We start from the raw sequence: 24,056 nt of genomic DNA, 5'->3' as shown, positions 1-24,056 counted from the left end.
GTGGATATGAGGAAAAGAGAGACAAAACATCCCACAGTGTGGAAAACAGATGTGAAACCAGGATAAAAATGAAGAATGTGTTTTAAAGTCAAGTCTTCCTTTGTTCTAGTGAGGGCAGAGGTATTTCTGAGGTGACTCTGATCCTGACTCTCCGTTTGAGTACATATGCAAATTTGTACATGTCTTCAGGCCTACAGACATGCAGAATCATTTCAAAGTAGAATGCATGTATGATTTTTTTGAGGTCTACATAGGACCAACTTTTAGGATACAATTATGTGGGATTATTTTTGGTTATTGGGAAAAATAGCACATGAAATTCATGATTCCACAATATGATTCCTTACAAAGAGGCTCAGTTAAAACTACTATTTGGTTCAAAGCAGATGTAAGAATCTTTCCTTTTTTTTTTTTTCCAAAGCAGATGTAAGAATCCTGAGTAATTCAGGAGGTTTGAGGGTACGACTCAGAGACAGAAATGACTGATGTCAGATTTTAGACTCTGGGTCTCTCAGCTATGAAAAAACAGGCTATTGGATATTTTGGGCCCTTGCCAGCCTCAACAGTTTGGATCCAAGTTGCTCTAGCCACAGGTGAAGATTTGGACTTAGCTACTGACCACTGAAACCATTCACAGATACAAATTCCTTCTGAATTCTAGCAATTACTTTTCTCTTTGAAATTATGAGTAAAGACTGTACTCCAAAATAAAATTATTTTTTTTTACAAATGTCAAATTACCTACTATTTATACTAGACACTAATCTGATTTAATCACCTCTACTGGTTCACATTAGTAAATGTCAATGGAATTGCCAAGGAAACGACCTCTTGAAGGACTCAGCAAATGCACCCAGGAGGGCAGCTGTATCCTTGACGAATTCAAGAGCCACCAGCAGAATGGACTTCTGCATAGCACAGCTCTCTGTGAAAGGGGGAGGAGGGCTGCTGATTTACATAGCATTGCTATCTCCGTGTCTTCGGAACTGTGGTACTCGCTTTTCTCACAGGTGACTATGAAGGGGACGGAAAGCCCAGTGTAAATGAAAATGTCTGGCCTCTTACTCAAAAATTAGGAATTTCCCAACAGTGAGAGCAGAGCAGTAAAGCACGTGGGGGGCTCTCTGCTACTACACAGGCAACTCACCCACACTGTTTAATAAGCCACTCTCACGATGAGTGTGTGCTTCTCATCCGAAGCCTGGGGGAGGCAGGGTCAAAGCAACTTTTTCCAAGCACCCACTGGAGCCAGCCAGTAATGGTAAAAGATTCAAGAAACGACATACTTTGTGCCTTTGCCCAGAGACTCGAGTGGTGAGTGAGGGGAGATGCTCAGACAGGAAACAGCTATAGGTGTGAGATGTGTCAAGCCAGCCATGCAGAACTGAAGACGAGAGAACGAGGAAGCCAGAAAAGAAAAATCTCAGGCACAGCGATGAGACTTACGCTTGGTCTTGAATGAAGTAAGGATTTGGAGAGAAGGAATGGGCTGGGAAGCCAGGAAGGAAAGGGAAAGGCAGGAGTTACTTCATTACCCTTCAGCAGAGGCCACAAGACCCCAAAGGAGCAGTTCTGATAGATGCAGTCTCAGGGAGGAGAAAGGAGAGCAGTTCCCCCACACCACCCAGCACAGATCCCTGGCCACACTTCCCGAAACTGACCATAGGTACACCCATTCTCTTTTCAGGGCAAGAAAAGCAAGCTGAAGTTCCTACTTCTTCCTTCCGTGTGAAAGCAAAGACATAACTGGAGTCTGAGAGAGTGCCAGGGACCATGGCTCCTCTCAGAACGGCCTGTTCCTCTGCCCCAGCCTCATGACCAAACTGCCGCTGGCTTCCAGCTCCGGCCCCCAGGAAGTAGGTGGCCCCCTGAGCCATGCACACCCTGGCCAGGGATCCCAGGCAGGTGGCTGCCAGGACAGCAAGGCAGCAGGTGAGCACACGCACAGGCAGAGAGGCCCAAGCTGGGTAGGCCTCGAGGGCTCCTTGGCCAGCCTTTCCAGGTGCTTCCAAGGTCTATGCCAGACAGGGGGCTATGCTGGCTTTATCTGGTAGCAAGATCTGTCCTTGAAGAATGGGGCAGGTGTTCTGCAGGAGACTGGGGCAAGAAGGAGGAAAGATGCCGCCCAAAAGAAATGAGACAGGAGGGCAAGCACTGGTGCCAGGATATCAAAGACAGACACCCTGCTTGTTTCTCAGGGGTTTATTCGCCTACACGAGATCCTGATTCTCAGCCACCACCACCAAACTAGAAACACGGGCTCCTCCCAGCAGCCCCTCCTCCCGAGACGCCCCAGAGAACCAAGTGTCACCATGAGGACTCACCGCAAGGAAAGGATTCTCTTCTGGTCTGGGGACTCGGCCTCAATGGACGGGGTTGGGGACTGGACTGTTGGCGACTTACAGATCTTCTTTTTCTCCTCCACACCATTCTCAGCCTCTGAGCTGGAGAAGAGAGAAGCACGCTTGGTCTTAGACATCCGGGGAAGGGGGTGGAAGGAAAACCGATGAAAACACCTTGCTTTCTGGAGGAGGGAATAATGTTCAATCCCCATAGCAGGCAGAAGTCAACTTGGATGGCAGTGCCCTTCCCAGATCTCCATTCTGCTGCCTCTCGGCTGATCCCTCAAGGGCATGAGCTCCAGGTCATGCCTGCTGCAACAGGTAAATGTCCAATTTTGTGGGAGCTCGGTGGCTGTCAGGTGTGCGCCCGTGGGCCCCACACTGCTCGGCTCCAGCAGGCTAGCTGTGTGCTGGGGCAACAGATCACCCAGAGGCTGGGAGGGCCTGTGTACACACGTGCTCAGCACACACGCTCACGCATGGCTTTCTGCCAGGTGTGAGCCTTTCTGCTGCGAGCCCCCACCCCTTTGTTTGCATTTCTCTTGTGTCATTTACCACCCACTGTGGTAGTTATATATAGGTCCCACTTTGGGTTGTTGATATTTTAACCAAGCACTTCTCTGAGCCATTTACAGTCTCTAATCTATGCAGCCACCTGGGCTGGGTAGGAATTATGACACCCCCTCTTGTTAACAGATCTGGAATCTGAGGCCCTCAGATATCATCCACCTTGCCCAAGCTCACACAACCAGTATCTGTCTGAGTTGGGATTCAAGCTAAGATCTGTCCATCGAGGATGCCTCAGGGTACACACCCATCCTCATATCCTTGTCTCTCTTTCCCCTGCCATCCACCCACCCACCCGCCCAAACCATCTGTCCCTCCATTGAGCCCCCTCATAGCTCGATGAGCTCCCGGGCGGGGTAAGGATCTTAGTGATTTTTATACTGACCACATGGTTTAGGTGAGTGCTGGTATCTAATCACGATCAATAGGCTTTTAGACAACGAGGGCTGACTTTGGTGACAGAAGGAGTAGAGGGGAAGCAAGTGGTACTGCACCCTGTACCACTAACAGATGAGGGTAACTAGTGGGTGGACATGGGAGCTGAGCTCCCTCAATCTTAGGGACCAGGGACACTAATTTCAGTTTGGGAAAGAAAGAGGAGGGCGAGGAATGCGGGAAGAGAGAATACATGGTGTTTTACATGGACCGACCTCCTTCTGTACCAGTCTGCAAAGCACAGAATTCACAAGACACATTTCTGAGAATGTGAGAGCTCTAGGGTGGCTGAACATGAAGGGAAACATATTAAGATAGCATTGCGATGACTGTTTGGCTACTCTGAATCCTCATTTCCCACCATTTGGTGCCTTTACCTGCACATGACCTCACAGGCAGGAAATGTGAGTGGTTAGCTGAAGCTTTGTGGTTGCTCTCTTACCACTTCTCACAGTATGTGACAGTTCCGGCCCATTCTAGTAAGACCGCAGTAGTGTCAAAATCAAGACCAGGTGTATCTGACAAGGTAGCCAGTTAACCATCCCTACAGATGGTGGGTGTTCTTCCACTGGAGTTAGCATTCCACTTCTTAGTACATCAGCATTCCCCAACCTTCCATGTCTTCCATTCTCAAAGTGCTCAAAATCACTTAAGTACATTCAAAGAGCTCAGTCCGTAACTGAACTGCATGATGTGACAAAAGGCACATGGAAGTCTTTGCCATATTAATAGGAAGACATTACTTTGGTTTGAAATAGAGGGTTTTATTTAATTTTACAATCAAGCTGAATTCGTAGACTCTGAATTTTAGAAGGTTAAGGGGCTTTAGAAGATACTTCCGCCCACCCTAACCCTCCCCAAGACACACACATTATCCCCATTCTTCAAAAGCATCAGATGGGGGACACCTGGGTGGCTCAGTTGGTTCAGTGACTGCCTTTGTCTCAGGTCATGATCCTGGAGTCCCAAGATGGAGTCCCATGTGGGGCTGCCTACTCAGTGGGGAGTCTACTTCTCCCTCTGACCCTCCCCTCTCTCATGATCTCACCTCTCATTCTCACTCTTAAATAAAATCTTAAAAAAAAAAAAAAAAAAAAAGCATGAGACGGTAATCCACTTGTGAGGCCCTCCTTAAGTAGGGAGAGTAAGCGTGTGTAGACCCTCCATAATCCATTTGGCATTTACTTATGTGTTTCCTGAATTTTGTGCACGAGTCTGAGGTGCTGCTATCCTGTACAGCACCTCTGCATACCGAGAAAGGACCCTCCCCCAGGAACCACTCACCAAAAGCTACCCATCAGTTTGGAGGAAGCCCTATTGCTATGTGGCCTGGCAGAGCTAAGGTACCCCTAGCTTGGGGCAAATGTCTTATTTAGCCAAGTCCTAGACTAAATTCCTTATGCACAGGGAACATCTGAGTTTTTCCATGGCTCTCAGCTCAGCATTTGGCTCCTAGTGGTACATGTTGACTGATGTGGTATTCATTCTGCAGTGTCTCACACAGAAATTCATGTAAGGGCCCATTCAGTTTTAGAGGTTTGTCGACTTAAAGATGGCACAGGGGCACCTGGGTGACTCAGTTGTTAAGTATCTGCTTCCGGCTCAGGTCAAGATCCCAGGGTCCTGAGATCAAGCCCCCATCCCTACTGTCAGGCTCCCTGCTCAGCAGGGAGTCGCTTCTCCCTCTGCCCCCCATGCCCCATTCATGCTCTCTCCCTCAAATAAATAAATAAAATCTTAAAAAAAAAAAAAAAAGATCCCACAGAAAATCAAGTAAGTGAATTCCTAACACAGGAGAGCTCACTCCCACAAGCACCCCTCCCCCTTGAGGTCTTGTGGCAGAGGATTGAAACCATAATAGAATCCAAACAGCAAAGACCGGCCGAGCATGGGAGGGCAATAGGATGGTTCCACAAGGCCCCTCTGTCACTTTAAAGTTACTGTCAATAAAGCTAAACTCACTGACAACGGAGATGAAATAACAGGTCTTGTTTAAATCATGATAAAGAAGAAACCAGGTATTTTTCTTTCTTTTTTTCTAACCAAGAAGATAAGGCCTTTCAGGGACATTGGCTACAAGAGTCAACTAAAAAACAAGACAAAACCAAACCAAACCAAAAGAAAGTCTTCCTCTTTTTTCCTTTCTCTCTCTTTTTGATACATAAACAATTTACTAATAGATAAAGCCTCAAGATTTAAATTTCCTCTTGGAAACACCCATGGTGCGGCCTCAGCAGCCTATGATCTTAAGTGTTGGCCTTGGACACGAAGTCCCCAAAAGTGTTGCAGCCCTGTGTGAGCCCAAGTCCTTTTCCATTGCTGCAGGTCTTCCCAGAGTTTGCTGTCCAGACCATGAGCCAGGACCTGGTTGTATTTTTTTCCATACTTAATATCCTTTAGTGTGTTCAAGAACCAGTCTGGAATCTTATACTGGTATGGATTCTGCATAATGGCAATCACACGTTCCATCTCATCCTCCGTCAGCTCTCCTGCCTTCCTGGTGAGGTCGCTCTCTGCTTTCCACAATACCACGTGAGCCTGTCTTTGCCTCACACCCTTCACTGCAGTGATGGCAAAGGTTCTTTTCTGCCCAACCATCAAAACTGGTATCGAGTTCTCACAAAATATGCTGAACTTCTCAGGGATCACTAGAATGTGGCCCTAGTGGTGACCCTAATGGCAGATAATCCAACCTTCCTCTTTCCACAAATGTTTACTGGAAGGGTCCCTGCTAGGCCAGCAGGATGCTGAGCTGGGCAGGTGACACAGAGATAAGTGACGGACAGTTTTACTGTATCCTCAGAAGAACCAGATACTGGAAACGCACGATCAACCTTCACTCAGCCTTAACGAGTTATTTCTTCTCCCATCTCCAACCCAATGTAAGTATCACTTGTGGGCCCTGAAAGCTTTTCAGTGGAATTCCAGAGCACTGAGACAGTCCTGCTTATCCCAACCAAGCCTGACGTTACCCTTTGGGGGAATGCATTTTTATTACCAGCTAGGAGGTACTGGTTTCAATAAGACACTGCCCCACACTGTTACACAATCTATAAATAAATAAAAAAAAAAAAACAAAAACGGGCTGGACAATCCCTACCGAGAGGACAATATGAGTCAATTCCCAGACCTCATTAAGCTGATGATGAGATGACTCAGATTTCACAATTTTTCAGAATTGGAATTCTTATATTCCTCCTGGGAAGAGTGTCTCTGAGTTGAAGGTAAACTCAGCATTTCTTTCTCCCATCCCATCACTTTGTTCCTCATGCTGAGAATGAGCCATCATCCCAAGCAAGTCAAGGTAAGTACATATTGGGCAGAATGGTGATTAGGGTGCATCTCAGGTGAGTAAGTGGTGTCTCAGGTAAATGAAAACAAGTGCCTCCTATGGTTCAGTCCAGGCAGATGTATTCCTTTCTGATCACAGTGGTGAATCCCTAGAGTTGAATCTACCTTCAAGTTAAATCAGTCTAAGCTAAGGCACAAAAAATGTGGTCAACTCCCTTAAAGTAGCATGGGTGAGAGTAGTTTTAAATCCATTGTCACTTAAAAAAAAAAAAAAATCCCTGATCACCGTATGCTGAAACCACAGTTTTGACCAACAAGGTTTGAAAGTGACTTGAAGATAGGCTATGTTTCACCAGAGGATCTCAAGGGGATAAAATTCTGGAAAGGGGATCATAGTGATTAAGGCCAGGTCTGTCACAATACAGTGCTTTGCTGAAACCCTATACTGGAAACATGGGTATACCTGGCACCAAGACCCTAGGGCACCAAACCCTTGTTATTTTATTTTTTAAAATTTATTTTATTTCTTTAAAGATTTATTTATTTGAGGGGGTGGTGGTGGGGGAAAGGGAGACAGAGAATCTCAAGCAGACTCTCCACTGCTTACAGATCCCAACATGGGGCTTGATCTCACAACCCAGGGATCATGACCTGAGCCAAAACCACAGATCAAACACTTAATCACCTGAGCCACTCAGGTGTCCCACCAAATCCGTGTTTTTGGTGTGTTGTTTGCTTAGTGGTTTCAAGGCTGGCTGGCAGGCAAGGGCAATACTACGTGGGACCCAAGAGATGGACTACAAGGGTAGAGGAGGGATCTATGGGAGGCTTGGCAGCAACCATGGGACAAATCAGGAGACATCACGGTAATGGTAAGAAGGGTGCATAATAGGGCTTAAATGTACAGGAGGTGGTGATGGACACCAGAGCCTCTCTAAGACCCCTCAGCCTCTCCAACTGCAAAGTAAATTCAAAATCTCCCAAACTAGATTTTCATAAGCCAGGAAGAAGTCTTTCATCTACAATTTTGATACAGTAGATCTTTATCTAGAAACTTTAAATTTTTAATGCATCTATCTACATATTCATGTCTGTGTAAGTACCAGAAGCAAAAGTACACAATACAAAAGTTACAAATGGAACTCTGAAAACTATAAACCACTGATGAAAGAAATCAAAGATGATACAAACAAATGGAAAGACAGCCTGTGCTCACTGACTGAAAGAATATTGTTACAGTGTCCACAGTAGTGGACAAAGCAATCTACAAGGTGCAATCCCTAACAAAATACCAACAGCGTTTTTCACAAAACTAGAACAAGTAATCCTAAAATTTGTATGGAATCACAAAAGCCCCTAAATACCCAAAGAAACTTTGACAAAGAAGAATAAAGATGGAAGTATCATAATCCCAGATTTCAAGATAAACTATGACACTGTAGTCATCAAGACAGTATGGTAATGGTCCAAAGGAGACACATAGATCAATGGAACAGAATAGAAAGCCCAGAAATAAACCCATACTTATATGGTCAATTAATCTATGAAAAAGGAAGCAAGAATGTACAATGGGGAAAAGACAATCTCTTCAGTAAATGGTGCTGGAAAAACTGGATGGCTACATGCGAGAAAAGGAAACTGGACCACTTCCTTACACCATACACAAAAACTCAAAATGGATTAAAGACTTAAATGTGAGACCTGAAACCATGACGCTTGTAGAAGAAAACATAGCGAATAATTTCTTTGACATTGACCTTAGCAACATTCTTCTAGATAGGCATCCTTAGGCAAAGGAAATAAAATAAAAACAAACTTGGGACCACACCAAAATAAAACACCTTTACACATGTAGGAAACCATGAACAAAACAAAAGGCAACCTACTGATTGCAAGAAGCTACTTGCAAATGATATATCCAATAAGGGGTTAATAGCCAAAATATATCAAGAACTCACATAACGCCAAAAAAACAAATAATCTGACTAGCAAATGGGCAGAGGATCTGAACAAACATTTTTCCAAAGAAGATATACAGATGGCCAACACACACATGAAAAGATGTGTCAAAGCATCAGCACTCATCAGGGAAAGCAAGTTCAAACCACAATGAGATACCATCTCTTACCTTGCAGAATGGCTAAGACTTAAAAAGGCAAGAAATAAAAAGTGTTGGTGAGGATGTGGAGAAAGGTAACCCTCATGCACTGTTGGTAGGAATGTAATTCGGGACAGCCACTGTGGAATACAGTGTGGAGGTTCCTCAAAAAATTAAAAATAGAAATACCACACAACTCAGTAATTCCACTTCTGGATACTTACACAAAGAAACAAAAAACATGTAAAAAGATATATGCACCCCTAGGTTCATTGCAGCATTACTCACAATAGTAAAGCTACGGAAGCAGCCCAAGTATCTACTGATAAATTAATGAAGAAAGAAGATGCAATATAGACACACAATGGAATATTACACAGCCATTAAAAAGAATGAGACCTTGCCATTTGTCACAACATGGGTGGGTCCAGAGGGTCTTATGTTAAGTGAATTAAGCAGACAGAGGAAGACAAATACCTTATGATTTCACTTGTATTTGGAATTTAAAGAACAATACAAATGAATAAATACAAACAAAAAGTAGAAAGAGACCCATAAGTACACAGAACAAACTGATAGCTCCCAGAGAGTAGGGGTAGGAGGATGGGCACAATGGATGTAGAGGACTGGGGGATATAGGCTTTCAGTTATGGGATCAATAAGGCAGAGGGATGAAAGGTATAGCATAGGGAATATAGTTGATGGTACTGTAATATTGTATGGTAATGATGCTTGTGGTGAGAGCAGCATAATGTATAGACCTGTAGAATTACTATGTTGTACCCCTGCAATTCATGGAACATTGTGTATCAACTCCATTTCAATTAAAAAGTTACAAATCACACAAAACAAATCTCCCCACTATCCCTGTTTCATGGTGGTCCTGTTTGTCTCAAGAGGCACCCACTACTGTTCCTAGTTTCTGTATGTCTTTCCAGCAACAATCTGTGTACATACAAGTGTATGTATTGTCTAAGCACAAATGATAGGATACTACCATACAGCTGGCTTTTCCCCCCTTTTTACTTACTATATATCTTGGTGCTCTTTCCCTATCAATAGACACAGAACTTCCTCATTCTTTTTAATTATTGCATAGAGTTCCACCAAGATGGATAAATTATAACTTAACCAGTTCCTTACTGATGAACATTTATATGGATTTCAGTCTTACTACAAATACAAATAACACTGCAACAAACGTCATTGTATGTTTCATTTCCTTGTGTGGAAATGAAACACCTGTGTCAAAATGTACACAGTTAAAAAAATTAATAGTTATTGCCAAATTGCCTTCTGCAGAGGTTCCGTAACCCACACCCACAATACAAAGCAGTGTTAACACATTCTTAATAATAAAATGTTAAGCAAAAAAGAATTTTTTCCCAAGTCCCTAGCAGAGTACCTTCACAAAACAGTAACAAGCATATAAAATAACAAGAATAATTTTAATGAACACTAGTGTTAAATTTTTGATCTTTGCAAATGTGAGAGGTTAAAAAAATCCATTATACTTTCAATTTATCATTCTCTATGAGTAAGGCTGAGAGTATTTTCATGTATTTTGAAATTTCCTGTTTTGTGATTTAACATTTAGACACCTTGCCAATTTTTCTATTGGGCTGTTGACTGAAACATTCAGGAGCAATACTTCTTTTCACAACTATATCACTGATTCTTGCAATATTCTAGAACTGACTTTTTAAATAACTGATATTAAACAATTAGAAGTTAAGTGGATATTAGGGTTGGGCCTAACATTAAAATAAAATGTCGATGACGAATTGACTTTTTGATAGGCTTACTGGCAGGTAGGGGAAAAAAGGCCCAAAACGTAGTATTCTTTGGTTTCAGCAAAACCTTTCATGAAACCTCACAGGCTTCTAGTTCAAGAAGGAGGAATGGAGCACAAATGTTTGCCTCTCCTTTCTGAGGCCCGTTAAAATAAGTATAAAAGAAGTAATTCTCCTGCTTATAATCCTGGAGGGAAACCATCAACAGAAAAGTAATTCCCAAATTTCTGGTATATATGGAAAGTAGAAAGTAAAGTACAGTATTAACTCATGCAGCCAAGTAAGGAAGCTGTAGTTAGAATATGGGCATCGGGGCGCCTGGGTGGCTCAGTGGGTTAAGCCGCTGCCTTCGGCTCAGGTCATGATCTCAGGGTCCTGGGATCGGGTCTTGCATCAGGCTCTCTGCTCAGCAGGCAGCCTGCTTCTCTCTCTCTCTCTCTCTCTCTCTCTCTCTCTGCCTGCCCCTCTGCCTACTTGTGATCTCTCTCTGTCAAATAAATAAATAAAATCTTAAAAAAAAAAAAAGAAAGAAGTTCTAGAATATGGGCATCAGTGGAAGGTAAGAGAACAGTAATCTGGTCTGTCAAAGTCCAATGAGGGGGCTATAAGAGGAAGGCTAAGAAGTTGATGAATATAGTAGATTAAATTAAAGGTGTGTGTAAGAGATCTTTGACTGCCTCCTCTTGATCCTGGCCCCCATCATCAGGCAGGAAGACCATTAGCTATGGAGGTCAAATATCAGAAGGGATGTCAGTGAAAACATAGAGTGAACTTAGTTGTACAAAGCCAGGGTACCCTGTATGGAGGGTGGAGCCTTACAGTAAACACTTCTTATCCTCCCATGGGGAATCGGTAGTCCCCAGGCTAGGTGTCAATCCACTACCCATGCCCTTCCAAAGATCCCAGAAGAGCTCACTAGTCCCTCCTTCTGATATATGAAATGACAACAAAGGATTGCCAGACCCTTGAAGAAAACCTGAAGTCTTAATGACAAGATGGAGATAAACCAACAGGAAAGTAAAACCCTTAGGGAACTGACTTCAGAGAACAGAAGAAAACTTAAGGTAAACAAGCGAACAAGAAAAAAAAAAACAACAACCAAAAACCCATAGCCTTCCAATGAATATCTTCAAAGAGAGAAGACAGCACCCAGAAAATGGATCACAGTAGTACAGCAAGGGAAAACCCTCCTGGACTCCTAAATTCTCCCAGAGTCCAAGTCCTCTGGAGCTTACAGGCACTTGGTGACCTGCCCTGTTCACCCCTCCTCAGCTCCTGACCCCTCACTCACTTCCTTCCAACCACAGTCCCAAACTCTGACGAGAAAACCTGTGCACTGGCTGTTCCTCAAATGTAGATTGATGTACTCTTTAAAGAGGTAAAAGAGAAAGTAGGATTTAGAAAGAGGGATATGCCTAGGCAACATTAAGAGTAGGCAGACGGAGGCAGGGAGCTAGTCTGCATTGACTCTTATGTTCCACCAAAACAGGAAGTGAAGAGATAAGGTTTAAAAATTAATAAGCAAGAAGAAGCAGGATAAAAACAATTTTACAGATAATGAAGTAACCACTGCAACTAAAATCAGGCACAGTTAGAAGAAGCTACTGGGGAGGCACATGGAGAAGAGGGGAGGTGAAATTGAGTTTGTTATAAATTTTAATGCACGTTATTAATTTGTGAACACTTAAAAACAAGTTAATACCTTATAAAGAAGATGTAAAATATAGCACAGATCATAAAAATAGGTGGATTTGCTGTCTTCAAATGGCTGAGTTCCTGTTATGTGCAGAACATACTGCCAGGTGCTGCCCTCTCCAGGACTGTGGCCTCTACTGGGAATTTAAGTTTAGCACCTAATTAACACATAATACAGGTTATAAGGGATGTCTACTATACACACAGTGCCTTGGGAATTAAGAAATCAAGCTGTGAAGAGGAGAATCAGGGAAGATTTGTGGAGGAAACCACTGTGGGCATTTATGAGGGGAGGGCAGTATTTCTTTTCTCATTTAGTTGTCAGAAATACATTGCAGAACAAGAAATCACAAGTGTAAATAATATTTCTATTAGTGCTGTAAATAAAAAAATAGACTTGTTCCTTTGGATGAAGAAAATCAAACCCTTCCATTACTACACTGTAGTCATCTCTGCCACCTCTCTACCTGGAGAGACACTGTATTTGTGCAACCATCATGGGGGAAGGATTGATGTTTGAACTGGGGACATACAAGTTAGACTTGGCTGAGATACCAAAAGGGCACAGAAATACAAGGAAAGGCAGTAGCAAAAATAGGCAGACAAGGAAGAGTTACATATGCACAAGAAAATGGAGCAGGCTGGTTTTCTCTGGAGTGCAGGCAGCAGAAAGAAGTGGCAATTACGTTGTTGGAAAGTTTGATTCCTAATGAGAGTGGGCTGCTTTTAGTCTTCATTTGGTTGGCAGCAGGGATAAATGAAACATTTTTAAGCAGAAGGAATGAAGCGGCAGGGTGTGAAGTGCCCATCTTTTCCCACACAGCCATCGTGAGGGTCTGAAGAGCTACGGACTCTGGAGGGATTATACTATATCAGTGGCTAAGCACCGGGTGGGGGTAGGGGGCTGAGAGTGAAGGCAAGAAGCAGTAGACCGCACAGGAGAATGAATCCAGAGATAACACCAGAAGAGAGCAATGGAGAGCAACATCCAAGATCACCCCAAGGTTATCTGGAGGATGGAGAAGACAGGATTGCCACCAACAGCCAGAACACAAGAGGAAACGTTGGGTGGGAGGGATTTTGCAAACATAGTTTCAGAAATAACAGATGTCTATTGTTAGCAATAGACGTCTAACGTACCGTGAGAAAGCTGTATCTAAGAAACCAAAGCAACCCAAAAGAACAACAGCAAAAAGAGTATCTGACTGCAGAGGATTCTGCCAGCTGGAAACTTCTTTCTGCTAAGTCCCAAGCACATGGCCATAGGCTAGAGCGACAGCTTCTAGGCTGCAGTATCCTAGGCATAGAAGAGTGGCTCACCACGGGCCACCAACTGGGCCCAACACACCTCTTTAAACTGGTCCCACAGAGCTCCCCTCTGCTCGTATTTCAGTGGACAAATATCTGCCCCAGAACCCATTGCGTGAGTCACTCCCACCTTTCTACCTTCTCCTAATTCTGTTTGCCTACAACACTGCTTAGCTTTCAAAGCCTAAGGCGACTCAATTCCAAAAAGCATTTGATCACCAGGATTCTGGTTCCGAAGGAAGAGAAACCCAACTCAAGCTAGTGTATTTTACAAGAAAAGAAAAACAACAACAACAAAAAAACAAAAAAAAAACCCCGAAAGGGCTTTTGTCCCTGCTTCAAGATGAAGTCACCAGGGCAGAAGAGCTGCAGCTGCAGACCTTTGCCTTCAATCCCTGAACACACAGCAGTCATCTCCGGGGTCCCCCTCCACAAGTCGCCTGAGCCATCAATGCCCAATTCATCCTCCAGAGACACCGTCTCCCCTGCGTCAAGCCGCCGCTCCAGAACCAACAATGGCTTTCTATCGAGCATCTGGATTGCGGCGTCTGGATATAAGCCAAGATCTGCCAGAGTTATGCCATGTTCTTCTACTTTTCAACAAGAGTTCTGCGTTCCAGCCATGCTGGTCTTCTCCCCATGACCTCACTTGCATCATGTTCCATCCTCCCTCTGTGCGCTGGCTCCAGCTGGGCTATCCTCTCTGCCCCTTCCCCACTCCCCACAACTACACACTATCCTCCCTGCTGCTTTCCAACTCCCCTTAACTCCACACTGTTCCATGCCTGGGGCATGTCTAATTATAGACCTTTGCCACACTGGCCCCCATCTCTTTAGCTATGGTGTCTGGGTATAGGAAATTGTGCAATTAATACTTATTGACCAGACAACTTTGAGGATATTTGCAGTATAGGACAAAAATCAGCATTTTTAAAAAAAAGATTTTATTTATTTATTGACAGAGAGAGAGATCACAAGCAGGCAGGGAGGCAGGCAGAGAGAGGAGGAAGCAGGCTCTCCGCAGATCAGGGAGCCCGATGCGGGGCTCAATCCCAGGACGCTGGGATCATGACCTGAGCTGAAAGCAGAGGCTTTAACCCACTGAGCCACCCAGGCGTCCCCAAAATCAGCATTTTTTTTTTTTTTTAAGATTTTATTTATTTGACAGAGAGAGATCACAAGTAGGCAGAGGCAGGCAGAGAGAGAGGAAGGGAAGCAGGCTCCCTGCCAAGCAGAGAGCCTGATGTGGGGCTCGATCCCAGGACCCTGGGACCATGACCCAAGCCGAAAGCAGAGGCTTTAACCCACTGAGCCACTCAGGCGCCCTCCAAATCAGCATTTTTTAAAAGTAATCTCTATACCCAACGTGGGGCTTCAACTCAAGACCCCGAGACCCCAGAGTCACATGCTCTACTGACTGAGCCAGCCAGGTGTCCCCAAAATCAGCATTTTAAAAAGGGCTTTGGCTTACATTTGCTTTCAGCCTCCGTTGTAAACTCTTTACCAGGTGTGCCTTACACTTCTACTGGAAAGGGGCCATGCTGAAGGGGCCAGAAGGGAGGAAAAGGCTGTCTTTCCACTTGCCCTTACACTGAATCAGCAATGTGTACAGACTTAGTCCTCACACTCATTAGTTGGGTAAGCGAGACTTTGAATCTCTGGGACAACTCAGACTGTCTTCGTTGTTGGAAGAAATGAGGATTGCAAGCAGAATTATAATCAAACTAAGGAACTTCTCAGCAGTGGTACTCTGAGGCCAAGCACAAATGGAAAATAACAAAATAAAATGACAAGAAAATACATCAAGGAGACAGCAGTTGACTTTTCCAATTTCCAGGAAAGGCAAATTGATGACGCTGACAGCGAGTTCCCTTTTGTTACTTACAACCTCGGCATGTAAATAGTGTTTTGTATGTTGCGTTGCTCAGTGCTAACAAAATTTCTAAAAATATGTTTAATATGGCTCCTTTAAACAAGAATATAATTTTCTCACGGGCAAGGGCTTTAAAGAGTTTTTATATTTCTATCTCCACTCCTTTTTTGAAGTTGTTCTCCATGAGCAATTGCTAGATGTCAGAATAAGCCATTTTCATGTATCTAAGATATATTCAAGGACATTTATTAAAGCTTTGGCCCGAAGGATGTGTTTGGGGAAGAAATAAATTTTAAAAGCAGAATGAAACACTTAGAAAAGCAGAAAGGTAGGAATACAAAAGAAAAGGTCATGATGGGATACCTGGGTGGCTCAGTGGGATAAGCCTCTGCTCCGGTCATGATCTCAGGGTCCTGGGATCGAGCCCCACATTGGGCTCTCTGCTCAGTGGGGAGCCTGCTTCTGCCTACTTGTGATCTCTCTGTCAAATAAATAAAATCTTAAAAAGAAAAGAAAAGGGCATGAAATCCAGGAAAAAAAATACTTACAGAAAGTACAGTATTAACAAATCTATAGCTATTATGGAAAGTACTCAAGTACTATAGCTATTATGGAAAGTATCATAAGTATTAAATAAGATCAGAAAGTACCTCACGTACTTGAGAAATAACTGTAAATTAAAACCTAGAATATGGAAAGCAACTGGATCACTGGGAATGTACTTACAGAGCACAATACAGAAAAAGAATACCCCCTAAGATAAAATAGCCATTTGCAATTATAGGCAATTCTGAATGATAAAAGCAAAGCTGTTTTACATAAGTTGGACTTCTAACTGCTCAAATTCATAAATGTGCTTAGTGGCCAGAGCAGGAATGCTAGAATTTAAGGAAAATTAAGAAGTTCTTTCAATGAGCTTAGGGGAGGGCCACAATTTCTAAACACCTCTATACCAGAAGAGATCTGATATCCAAGATAAATAGCCACATGCCCCGTCTTTGAACCTACCACATCCTGAACATGGCAAGGAAGAAGGGAAGAACAAATATTTAAGGACAGTCTCTGCTCTCAACAGATTTACATCTGAAATAAAGGCAATTGGCACACATTAAAAAAACCCAGACGCACTGTTCTAGCAACCTCATTAAAACCTGGATTAAAAATGTTAATGCCTATGTGCGGTTCCATCAAAGAAAAACAATTTGCAACCACATTTTGAAGGAAAAGAGGACCAAGGATAGTACAAAACTGGGAGGATAAAGGTTTCAGGCAGAAGTCATAAAACGTTAGAGTGTGCAAGGAAAGAGAAAGGAACAATTAACATGGATCTTGGGAGTGCCAAAGAGAAGGTGTCTTTAGCAGAAGAGCATGAGAGGCGAATGCAATCAGAAAAAAATCAAGTGGATGAGGCAGAAAGGTGTTGGTAAGCAGAGGACCCTCAAAATTCTGAGAAAGTAACAGAACCCTACCCTAAAATGGGGCACAACTTTTTTTTTTTGAGGTTTTTTTATTTGACAGAGAAAGACAGAGAAAGAGAGGCAGGCAGAGAAAGAGGGGGAAGCAGACTCTCCGCTGAGCAGAGAGCCCGATGTGGGTGCTTGATCCCAGGACCCTGAGATCATGATTTGAGCCAAAGGCAAAGGCTTAATCCACTGAGCCACCCAAGTGCCCTGAGGCACAACTTTCTTAAAAGGATACCTGTGAAGGGTACCTGGGTAGCTCAGTTAGTTGAACAGCTGACTCTTAATTTTGACTCAGGTCATTATCTCAGGGTCATGAGATGGAGCCCCATGAGACTGGCTCTATGCTCAGTGAGGACCCTGCTTGAGATTCTCTCTCCCTCTCACCCCCCACTCGCACACACATGCTCTCTAAAATATATAGATAAAAAATATTTTTAAAAATGATATTCCTGAGATAATGACATTCTAACCTCTGATAAATGGGTACTGGATGAGAGGAATGTGAGGGAGTCTGAATTTATAGGTACTCTTCCAACAAAGAGAAGGTAGAGGACCAGGGGGTAAGAGAGAAAGGAAAAAGTAGACCTCTACCACCTCCCCCCAGGCCAAGCAGGACATCCTTTATAAGCAACATGGGCAGAACATGAATTTATGTTAATATAAATACCTCCTGAGGCGCCTAGGTGGCTCAGTGGGTTAAGCCTCTGCCTTCGGCACAGATCATGATCCCAGGGCCCTGGGATCAAGTCCCACATTAGGCTCTCTGCTCAGTGGGGAGCCTGCTTCCCCCTCCCCCTCTGTGTACCTCTCTGCCTACTTGTGATCTCTGTCAATTAAATAAATAAAATCTTAAAAAAAACCCAAATACCTCCTGAATTAAGTTTCATTTCTCTTGTTACCATGCATGAGAGGAACTTTTATTCCCGAGACAGAGGGAATGTATCATGTCATAAATACATGTACTTAACCAGAAGGGAATATTTCACCTATTAATAGCACAGTACCATAAAAAACAAAAAACAAAAAACCCACCCCAATCCAGGGCCACTGGAAGCCAACTTGAAGAGCAATGTTTGTTCTTGTTTTGAGGAGCCCCCACTGTGTCCGTGGAAACCGGCTGTGCTGCTTTGGCCCTCAGCTGCTGGAGGAGGCATTTGCACGGGAAGCACGGCAGGAGGAAAGGGGCTGCCTCGTGCCACCTTGGCTGTCATCTCTGATGATGCAAGGGCTTTCTTCCCTCTTATACCCTTCATTTCCTGGAACTCTTTCTGTTCTATGCAGGTTAAAAACAAAATAAAACAAAACCTAAAAAACATCAAAAGCCTGAGAGCTGAAAGACCCACGTACACGCACACTGCAGCAGAGTTAAAAGTCGCCACAAGGTTCCAAAATAGCACCAGAGAGCGCTCCGGAAACCTGTCTCTCCTTTGTTTCCCCCACTCAAACTCGGCAGTGCTACCTCCTCAGGCTTCTGTCCTCTGATCTCACAGCTCAGAATTGCCTGTGTGTGAGGACAGCTCAGGATGTTCAACCGGGCTGGCCCATACAGGAATTTCCAGAAGTCGGCTCCAGACTTCCTGCCACATCCCCCCCAGGGACCAAAATGGACACAGGCTCTTTGGATGTCATCAGCGCAGGAGAAAATTCTCTTTGCTTAACTGCTTTGTATTACTAAGACTCGACTTCTTTCTAATGAAAAGTAATGGGACTCAACCACTAGACAAGAAAGTCACTGTCGCTTTTTGTTCTTTATTTACTTGCAAACTAAAAATTTTAAAAATATTTGAGAGAGAGAGCGAGAGCGCGGGAGGGAGCATGTGAATGAGGGGGAGTGGCATGGGTCAAGGAGAGAAGCAGACTCCACACTGAGCACAGAGCCTGATGCAGGGCTCCACCTGACAACCCTCAGATCCTAACCTGAGCGGAAATCAAGAGCTGGATGGTTAATGGACTACACCACCCAGGCTCTCCTACCACTTTTTAAAAAATGCAATATCCAAATGTTAGAGAAAACAGTTTCCTTTAAAAAGCCATGGTTTAACCAAAAACGCTTCCAAACAAGATACTTAAGCAAAGAACAGTTTATGCTACCCTATGGGAATAAATAATAAAAGAGTACTTTCTTGGTTACTTTGAGTTTTAAGATTCAAAAGTATGAATGTAAGCTCCTCACGAAAGTAAACCCATTAACTGTATCTTATCTGGGTTGTTCTCCCCTGGAATCCATCCCCATGTTTTATATGTATTATTGCCAGAGAATTATTTGACATTTATATCATGACATATGATATAAGTAACGTATCATATGTCATATCATTGTTAATATCATGATCTAATCATGTAGATGATATATAATTATCATATGTATCAACATATGTAATAGAGTAACTCCTCACTGTTGTTGAGAAGAAATGTTTATCCCAGTTTTTTTTTTTTAAAGATTTTATTTATTTATCAGAGAGAGAGGGGGAGAGAGCGAGCACAGGCAGACAGAATGGCAGGCAGAGGCAGAGGGAGAAGCAGGCTCCCCGCTGAGCAAGGAGCCCGATGTGGGACTCGATCCCAGGACGCTGGGATCATGACCTGAGCCGAAGGCAGTTGCTTAACCAACTGAGCCACCCAGGCGTCCCTTTATCCCAGTTTTTAAAGATAACTAACTTGCACAGATACAAGGATTAGAATTAGTGTAATTTACACATGAAAATTAGTACCTTTTTCAAAAAAAAAAAGCAGTAAGCCTAAACAGATTTTTTTTTTTTTAAACTCAAGCACCTGAGATCTGGACCTGAGCTGAGATCAAGAGTTGGATGCTAAACCCACTAAGCCACCCAGGTGCCCCAGATACATTTTAACAGATCTTACATTCAACATCCTTATTTCCTGTTCTTAATTTCTGTCACCACAAATACGCATTTTCTTTACCTGTGCTGAAAATATACTGCTTGGCCAAACACCTCTTCTCTATCTCCTCCCTCTCCCTTGCCACCCCTTTGTTCTGGATTTTCCGAATAACTTTAAATTTGCACTGCTGTTTGCAAAGAGCATGTACACCCGTATCATGCATGATACCCTACCAGTGTTCATGAAATGTGGACAAGGCGAGTGTGTACCGCACCAATTATCCAAATGTCACAAATAAGGAAGCTAAATAAGAGGGCTGAGGGACTGCCTACACAATACCCTAAGTGCCTAGAACCTCTGTAAACCCGTATGTTGACTGCCTGTTTCCCACCAAACTCATTCAGACACCAAGACCTGTGGAATTCACCTCCTTAATATTCTCCAGTTATGCCCCTGCTTATTTGTTCCCAGTTTTGCTGGCTTCGCCGGGATCCTCAAGGCCTTCTGCCTGGACCACTGTACCTCCCTACCTCATCTGAGCTCTGACAGACACTTCCTCCATCTCACTCCTTCTGACTATATGGAAGATCACTTTACCGTGTGATCTTGCAAAAACCCAAATATGATAGGATATCCCCACCCACATCCCATCGAAGCCCTTCTGGAGTGCCTACAGAATGCAGCTGAAGACGAATTAAGGAGGCCCTCTGTAATTTGGAACCTCCCTCTTTGGCTTTTAACCTCCTGTCATGTTGCCCCAGTCATAAGCTTGGGCTGCCTGAGACATCTTTCCTATCCCCAGCAAGCACTGATTATATTCCAAGATTTAGCTCTGGCTGACCATCATCCTATAGGGAACCTGCCCAGTGCCCAGTGTGCCCTGAGGACTGACTCTCCTTTTCAGATGCTCCCTTCCAGTACCCTATAAGGTATGGCTGCCACGGCAATTGTATGCTTTAATGGGAGGTTTGTTTTGAAATTATGAATGCCTACAGTTTGCCTGTCTTTTCCCTCCTCGGATCATAAGACCCTGGAGGGCAGGGTCCAGGGTTTTCTGTATCCCTTGGAGGAAAGGGCTCTATTCATTTAGCTGAAGTATTTCATGCTCCTCAAATCAGCAGTAGAGGCCAGGCATTCTGATTTCTAGCCCAGAGCCCTTTCTGGCTACACCAGACAGCATAAATAGCAACAGGAAGGGATGTACTTCACTGGGGATTCCTGGACTTGGGAAGATTGGCATGGGAAAGGCCAGAGAAATTTTCTACTGGAGGGTGGGCCCTGTTCTGGCAAACTTGGACCCAACTGGCCAGGGGTGGTTTTAATGAGGCAATGGCCTGCCCTTCCAATTCTTCCAGGCAAAGATCTGACAAAAGGATACAGCAAATACTGTGGGTCAAGAAGGAACCTTTCCATTGAGGAAGCTTTACCGTTTCTTCCCAGAAAACTGTGTGACAGGTAGGAGAGTCAGCCTTATGAAACCAGCATGAGCTCATCATTGCTGATGGGAGGGGCCATCACAGCTTAGTTGGTTTTGTTTGAAGAGTCTAAAGGGCGATGCTTAGATATTGCAGGTTCCAAGAAACCGAAAGAACACAAGATTCCTTTTCTTCATTTTGCATCTCTGAAATGGATAAGGCTCAAGGAAAAGAACCTATTTCCGGATCTCTGGCTTCCTGAGAGCAGCCCAATACGTGGTTTCTGGGAGGGGCATCTTCATAAGGGTTGTTTATCACATTTCAGTTTCTGAATGAGATTCTGGCTTTCTTGCGTCCACATCAGGTTCCCATTCCCACAGCATGTACTACAGAGCTGCACTGCACAGAGCTGCTCTCTTCCTATCATGCTTGATATGAAATTTTTCCTATAATGCTTGATTAGAGATTTTTCCATTTTTAAAAATTTGGGGTAAAGGAGCATAGGGTAGTGTATGCATTTTCTATTTGGCCAGTGAAGGTAGGTGGTGTTCATAGAATAGTGACACTGTTTAAAGACCGGTCATAGATCTCATTAGAAAAACTCAGGCTGGTCTAATTTTGGGGATTAATACTTAGTTTACATCACAGCTAACTGAGTAATTAAAAGTTCCCACTTATTTTCATAAATGATTAGAAAGAATTTCCAACTGTTTACTCTGAGTTTTATGATATATACAGTAGACAAAAGAATGATTATTTACTCACGGACAATCTCATTTCATCTACCTCTTCTCCCAAATCCTGTTTATTTTGAAGCAAATCCCTACATTATCACTGCAAAGATAAACACAATACCAATATAAAACCCAAAAGGGTTTAATAATTGTAACTGATTAAGAAAATAAGTGTAACTGATTAAGAAAATAAGGCACCTGGGTGGCTCAGTGGTTAAGCATCTGACTTCAGCTCAGCTCATCATCTTGAGGTCCTGGGGTGGAGCCCTGCATGGGACTCTGCTCAGCAGGAAGTCTGCTTCTCCCTCTCACTATGTCCCTCCCCCAACTTATGCTTTCTCTAGCTCTCACAAATAAATAAATAAATTCTTTCAAAAAAAAAAAAAAGTAAGTGAAATCTATCTATTGTTCAGGGAAGGTATGATCATTACATATTATTATTGAAGAGTATAGCAGGACATGCCCCCCCAAAAGATGCTGCTTCAGTGTGTGGACTAGTTTGAGCTGTAGGTATTTGAAGGAGAGCAAATGCACGAAGCGGCTTTCTCTGACCTCCCCTTCCCTGCCTAAAGATAGATTCTCCAAATGGATTTACCTGGGAGTTCCATCAACCATGAAGGACTGACTCATCACAAAAGAATAGGCTAGAAGTTCACAACACACCACACAGACAAACCGTCAGAAATTGTTATACCTCCTGCCTATACTTCTTCAGTCCCTTCATCTTTCATAAAAATCATTTACTGTCCCCCGAGAGGCCCATATCCTTCTTCCCCTCTCCCTATTAAAATGCAATTTAATACTGAGGTCTAAAGCCATCTCTCTGAGTTACTCATTTTTCCCTGGGTATCTCCCACATATACATAAGGCCAACATGTTAATAATGTTCTTCTCTTGTGAATCTGCCTTTCATTGTGGAAGTCCTAGCTAAGGACTCAGAAGCGTAGAGGGAAAATTATTTTCTCCCTCTGCAGTATTTAAGGTTAGAGTGAACTAAATCATCTCTGGGACACATGTTGGATATTCAGAGTATCCAGTATGGGACTTGAAAGAGTTCATGTTCCCTGCATTAATCCACATGGCTGTCACCAGGTTGGCAATGGGAGGTAACCCTTTGGTATCTCCATGGGCTGGGGTCTCTTTTCTTTGGGGCCTAGTTGCTCTAGCTACTTTGGGGAGAAGAAACAGAAATAGCCCCTAATCTCAACACCTGGGCCAAATTAGGTCTTCTTGGGGATGAAGGAAAAGAGATTTAACAATTACTTGGGTCAACAAGAAGCTGGTTGTCATTGTGAGCACAATGTATCGAAATGGATGAGCCACTGTGACAGTGGGTGAGATATTATTAGTGCCACAAATATATTCTGCCTGCAGCTCATGCTACACTTGCTCTTCTCCACTCCCCCGCCAAACTCTGCCTTTCAAAATCCAAGCGATATTCTTGAGAGAAACCTGCTGCTCCGCAGACACACATGGTGATGTGACAGCACAACTATCCATTTCCTCTAACCCATTAATATTATTTGTCAGTGAGGTCCTGGGCTGTGCTAGTACTTGAGGCTGTCTAGGCTTTCCCTGCAGGGTCAGGTCAGCCCTCCTGAGCACAGGGAAGGGATGGAAGGTAAGCATCTAAAAAGAAAGCAGTATGTGGGTTTGAAATAAAATATGGCATTCTAGGTGCAAAGATCAGCTCTCTCTCAACGGTATTTGGTTCTCAGACTTTGTCCATCAAAAATACATGCCACAAATGACGACTGCCCCCTGATCTTTGCAAGAAGTTCTTGCCAATTCTTAGAACATAACCCCTAGAATCTTGTCCATGAAAAAGAGCTTTAATGTAACAGTAATTCCTACTCTCTCTTTGAACAGCGTCAAATACTAAATTGTCAGGTTATCTTGAAAGAAGGCAGAGGCAATGTCTTTTCTAAGCTGAAGGCTAGCTTGTTTCAAGAGTAGCTACCTACACAGTATTGTTGGCTAAATTGTAGGAGAAAATGGCAAGCCCATCTTTTGTAGTATACTGGAATCCCCTTTCCACCATCTCTGTTTGCTCCTCCAACCCCCAACCCATTATCCTCCCCTATATTTCTTTGGAATAATCTCTGAAAAGGTAAGCCAGACCTGGGGAGGGGTTACTAGAAGGCATCTCTCTCTTTTACTGTTATGAAGATACCACCACCAATTCATGAAGTCACTGTTAG

The 24,056-nt window shown here is 43.5% G+C and overlaps 1 protein-coding gene across 13 annotated transcripts in view; it reads right to left on the bottom strand.

Annotated features, from left to right (window-relative positions):
* Window positions 1-24,056, bottom strand: part of GRAMD2B (GRAM domain containing 2B) — a 113,333-nt gene that overhangs the window by 24,627 nt on the left and 64,650 nt on the right. For 4 of the 13 annotated variants that reach the window (XM_013060851.2, XM_013060848.2, XM_013060849.2 and 1 more), the window contains exons 2-3: window positions 17,898-18,138; window positions 2,325-2,444 (exon numbers count right to left, since the gene is read on the bottom strand). In XM_013060851.2, the coding sequence (XP_012916305.1) occupies window positions 2,325-2,444; window positions 17,898-18,138 (361 nt within the window). Of the gene's footprint in view, window positions 1-1,446; window positions 1,490-2,324; window positions 2,770-15,765; window positions 15,824-17,897; window positions 18,139-24,056 lie in introns of those variants that run through there. The other 9 variants (XM_013060852.2, XM_004761335.3, XM_045087105.1 and 6 more) reach the window with 5 other exon arrangements.

This window comes from Mustela putorius, unplaced genomic scaffold (assembly GCF_011764305.1).
Source record: "Mustela putorius furo isolate JIRA1106 unplaced genomic scaffold, ASM1176430v1.1 tig00001059_pilon_pilon_pilon, whole genome shotgun sequence".
Taxonomy (NCBI): domain Eukaryota; kingdom Metazoa; phylum Chordata; class Mammalia; order Carnivora; family Mustelidae; genus Mustela; species Mustela putorius.
This window is presented reverse-complemented; position numbering and strand designations above follow the sequence as displayed.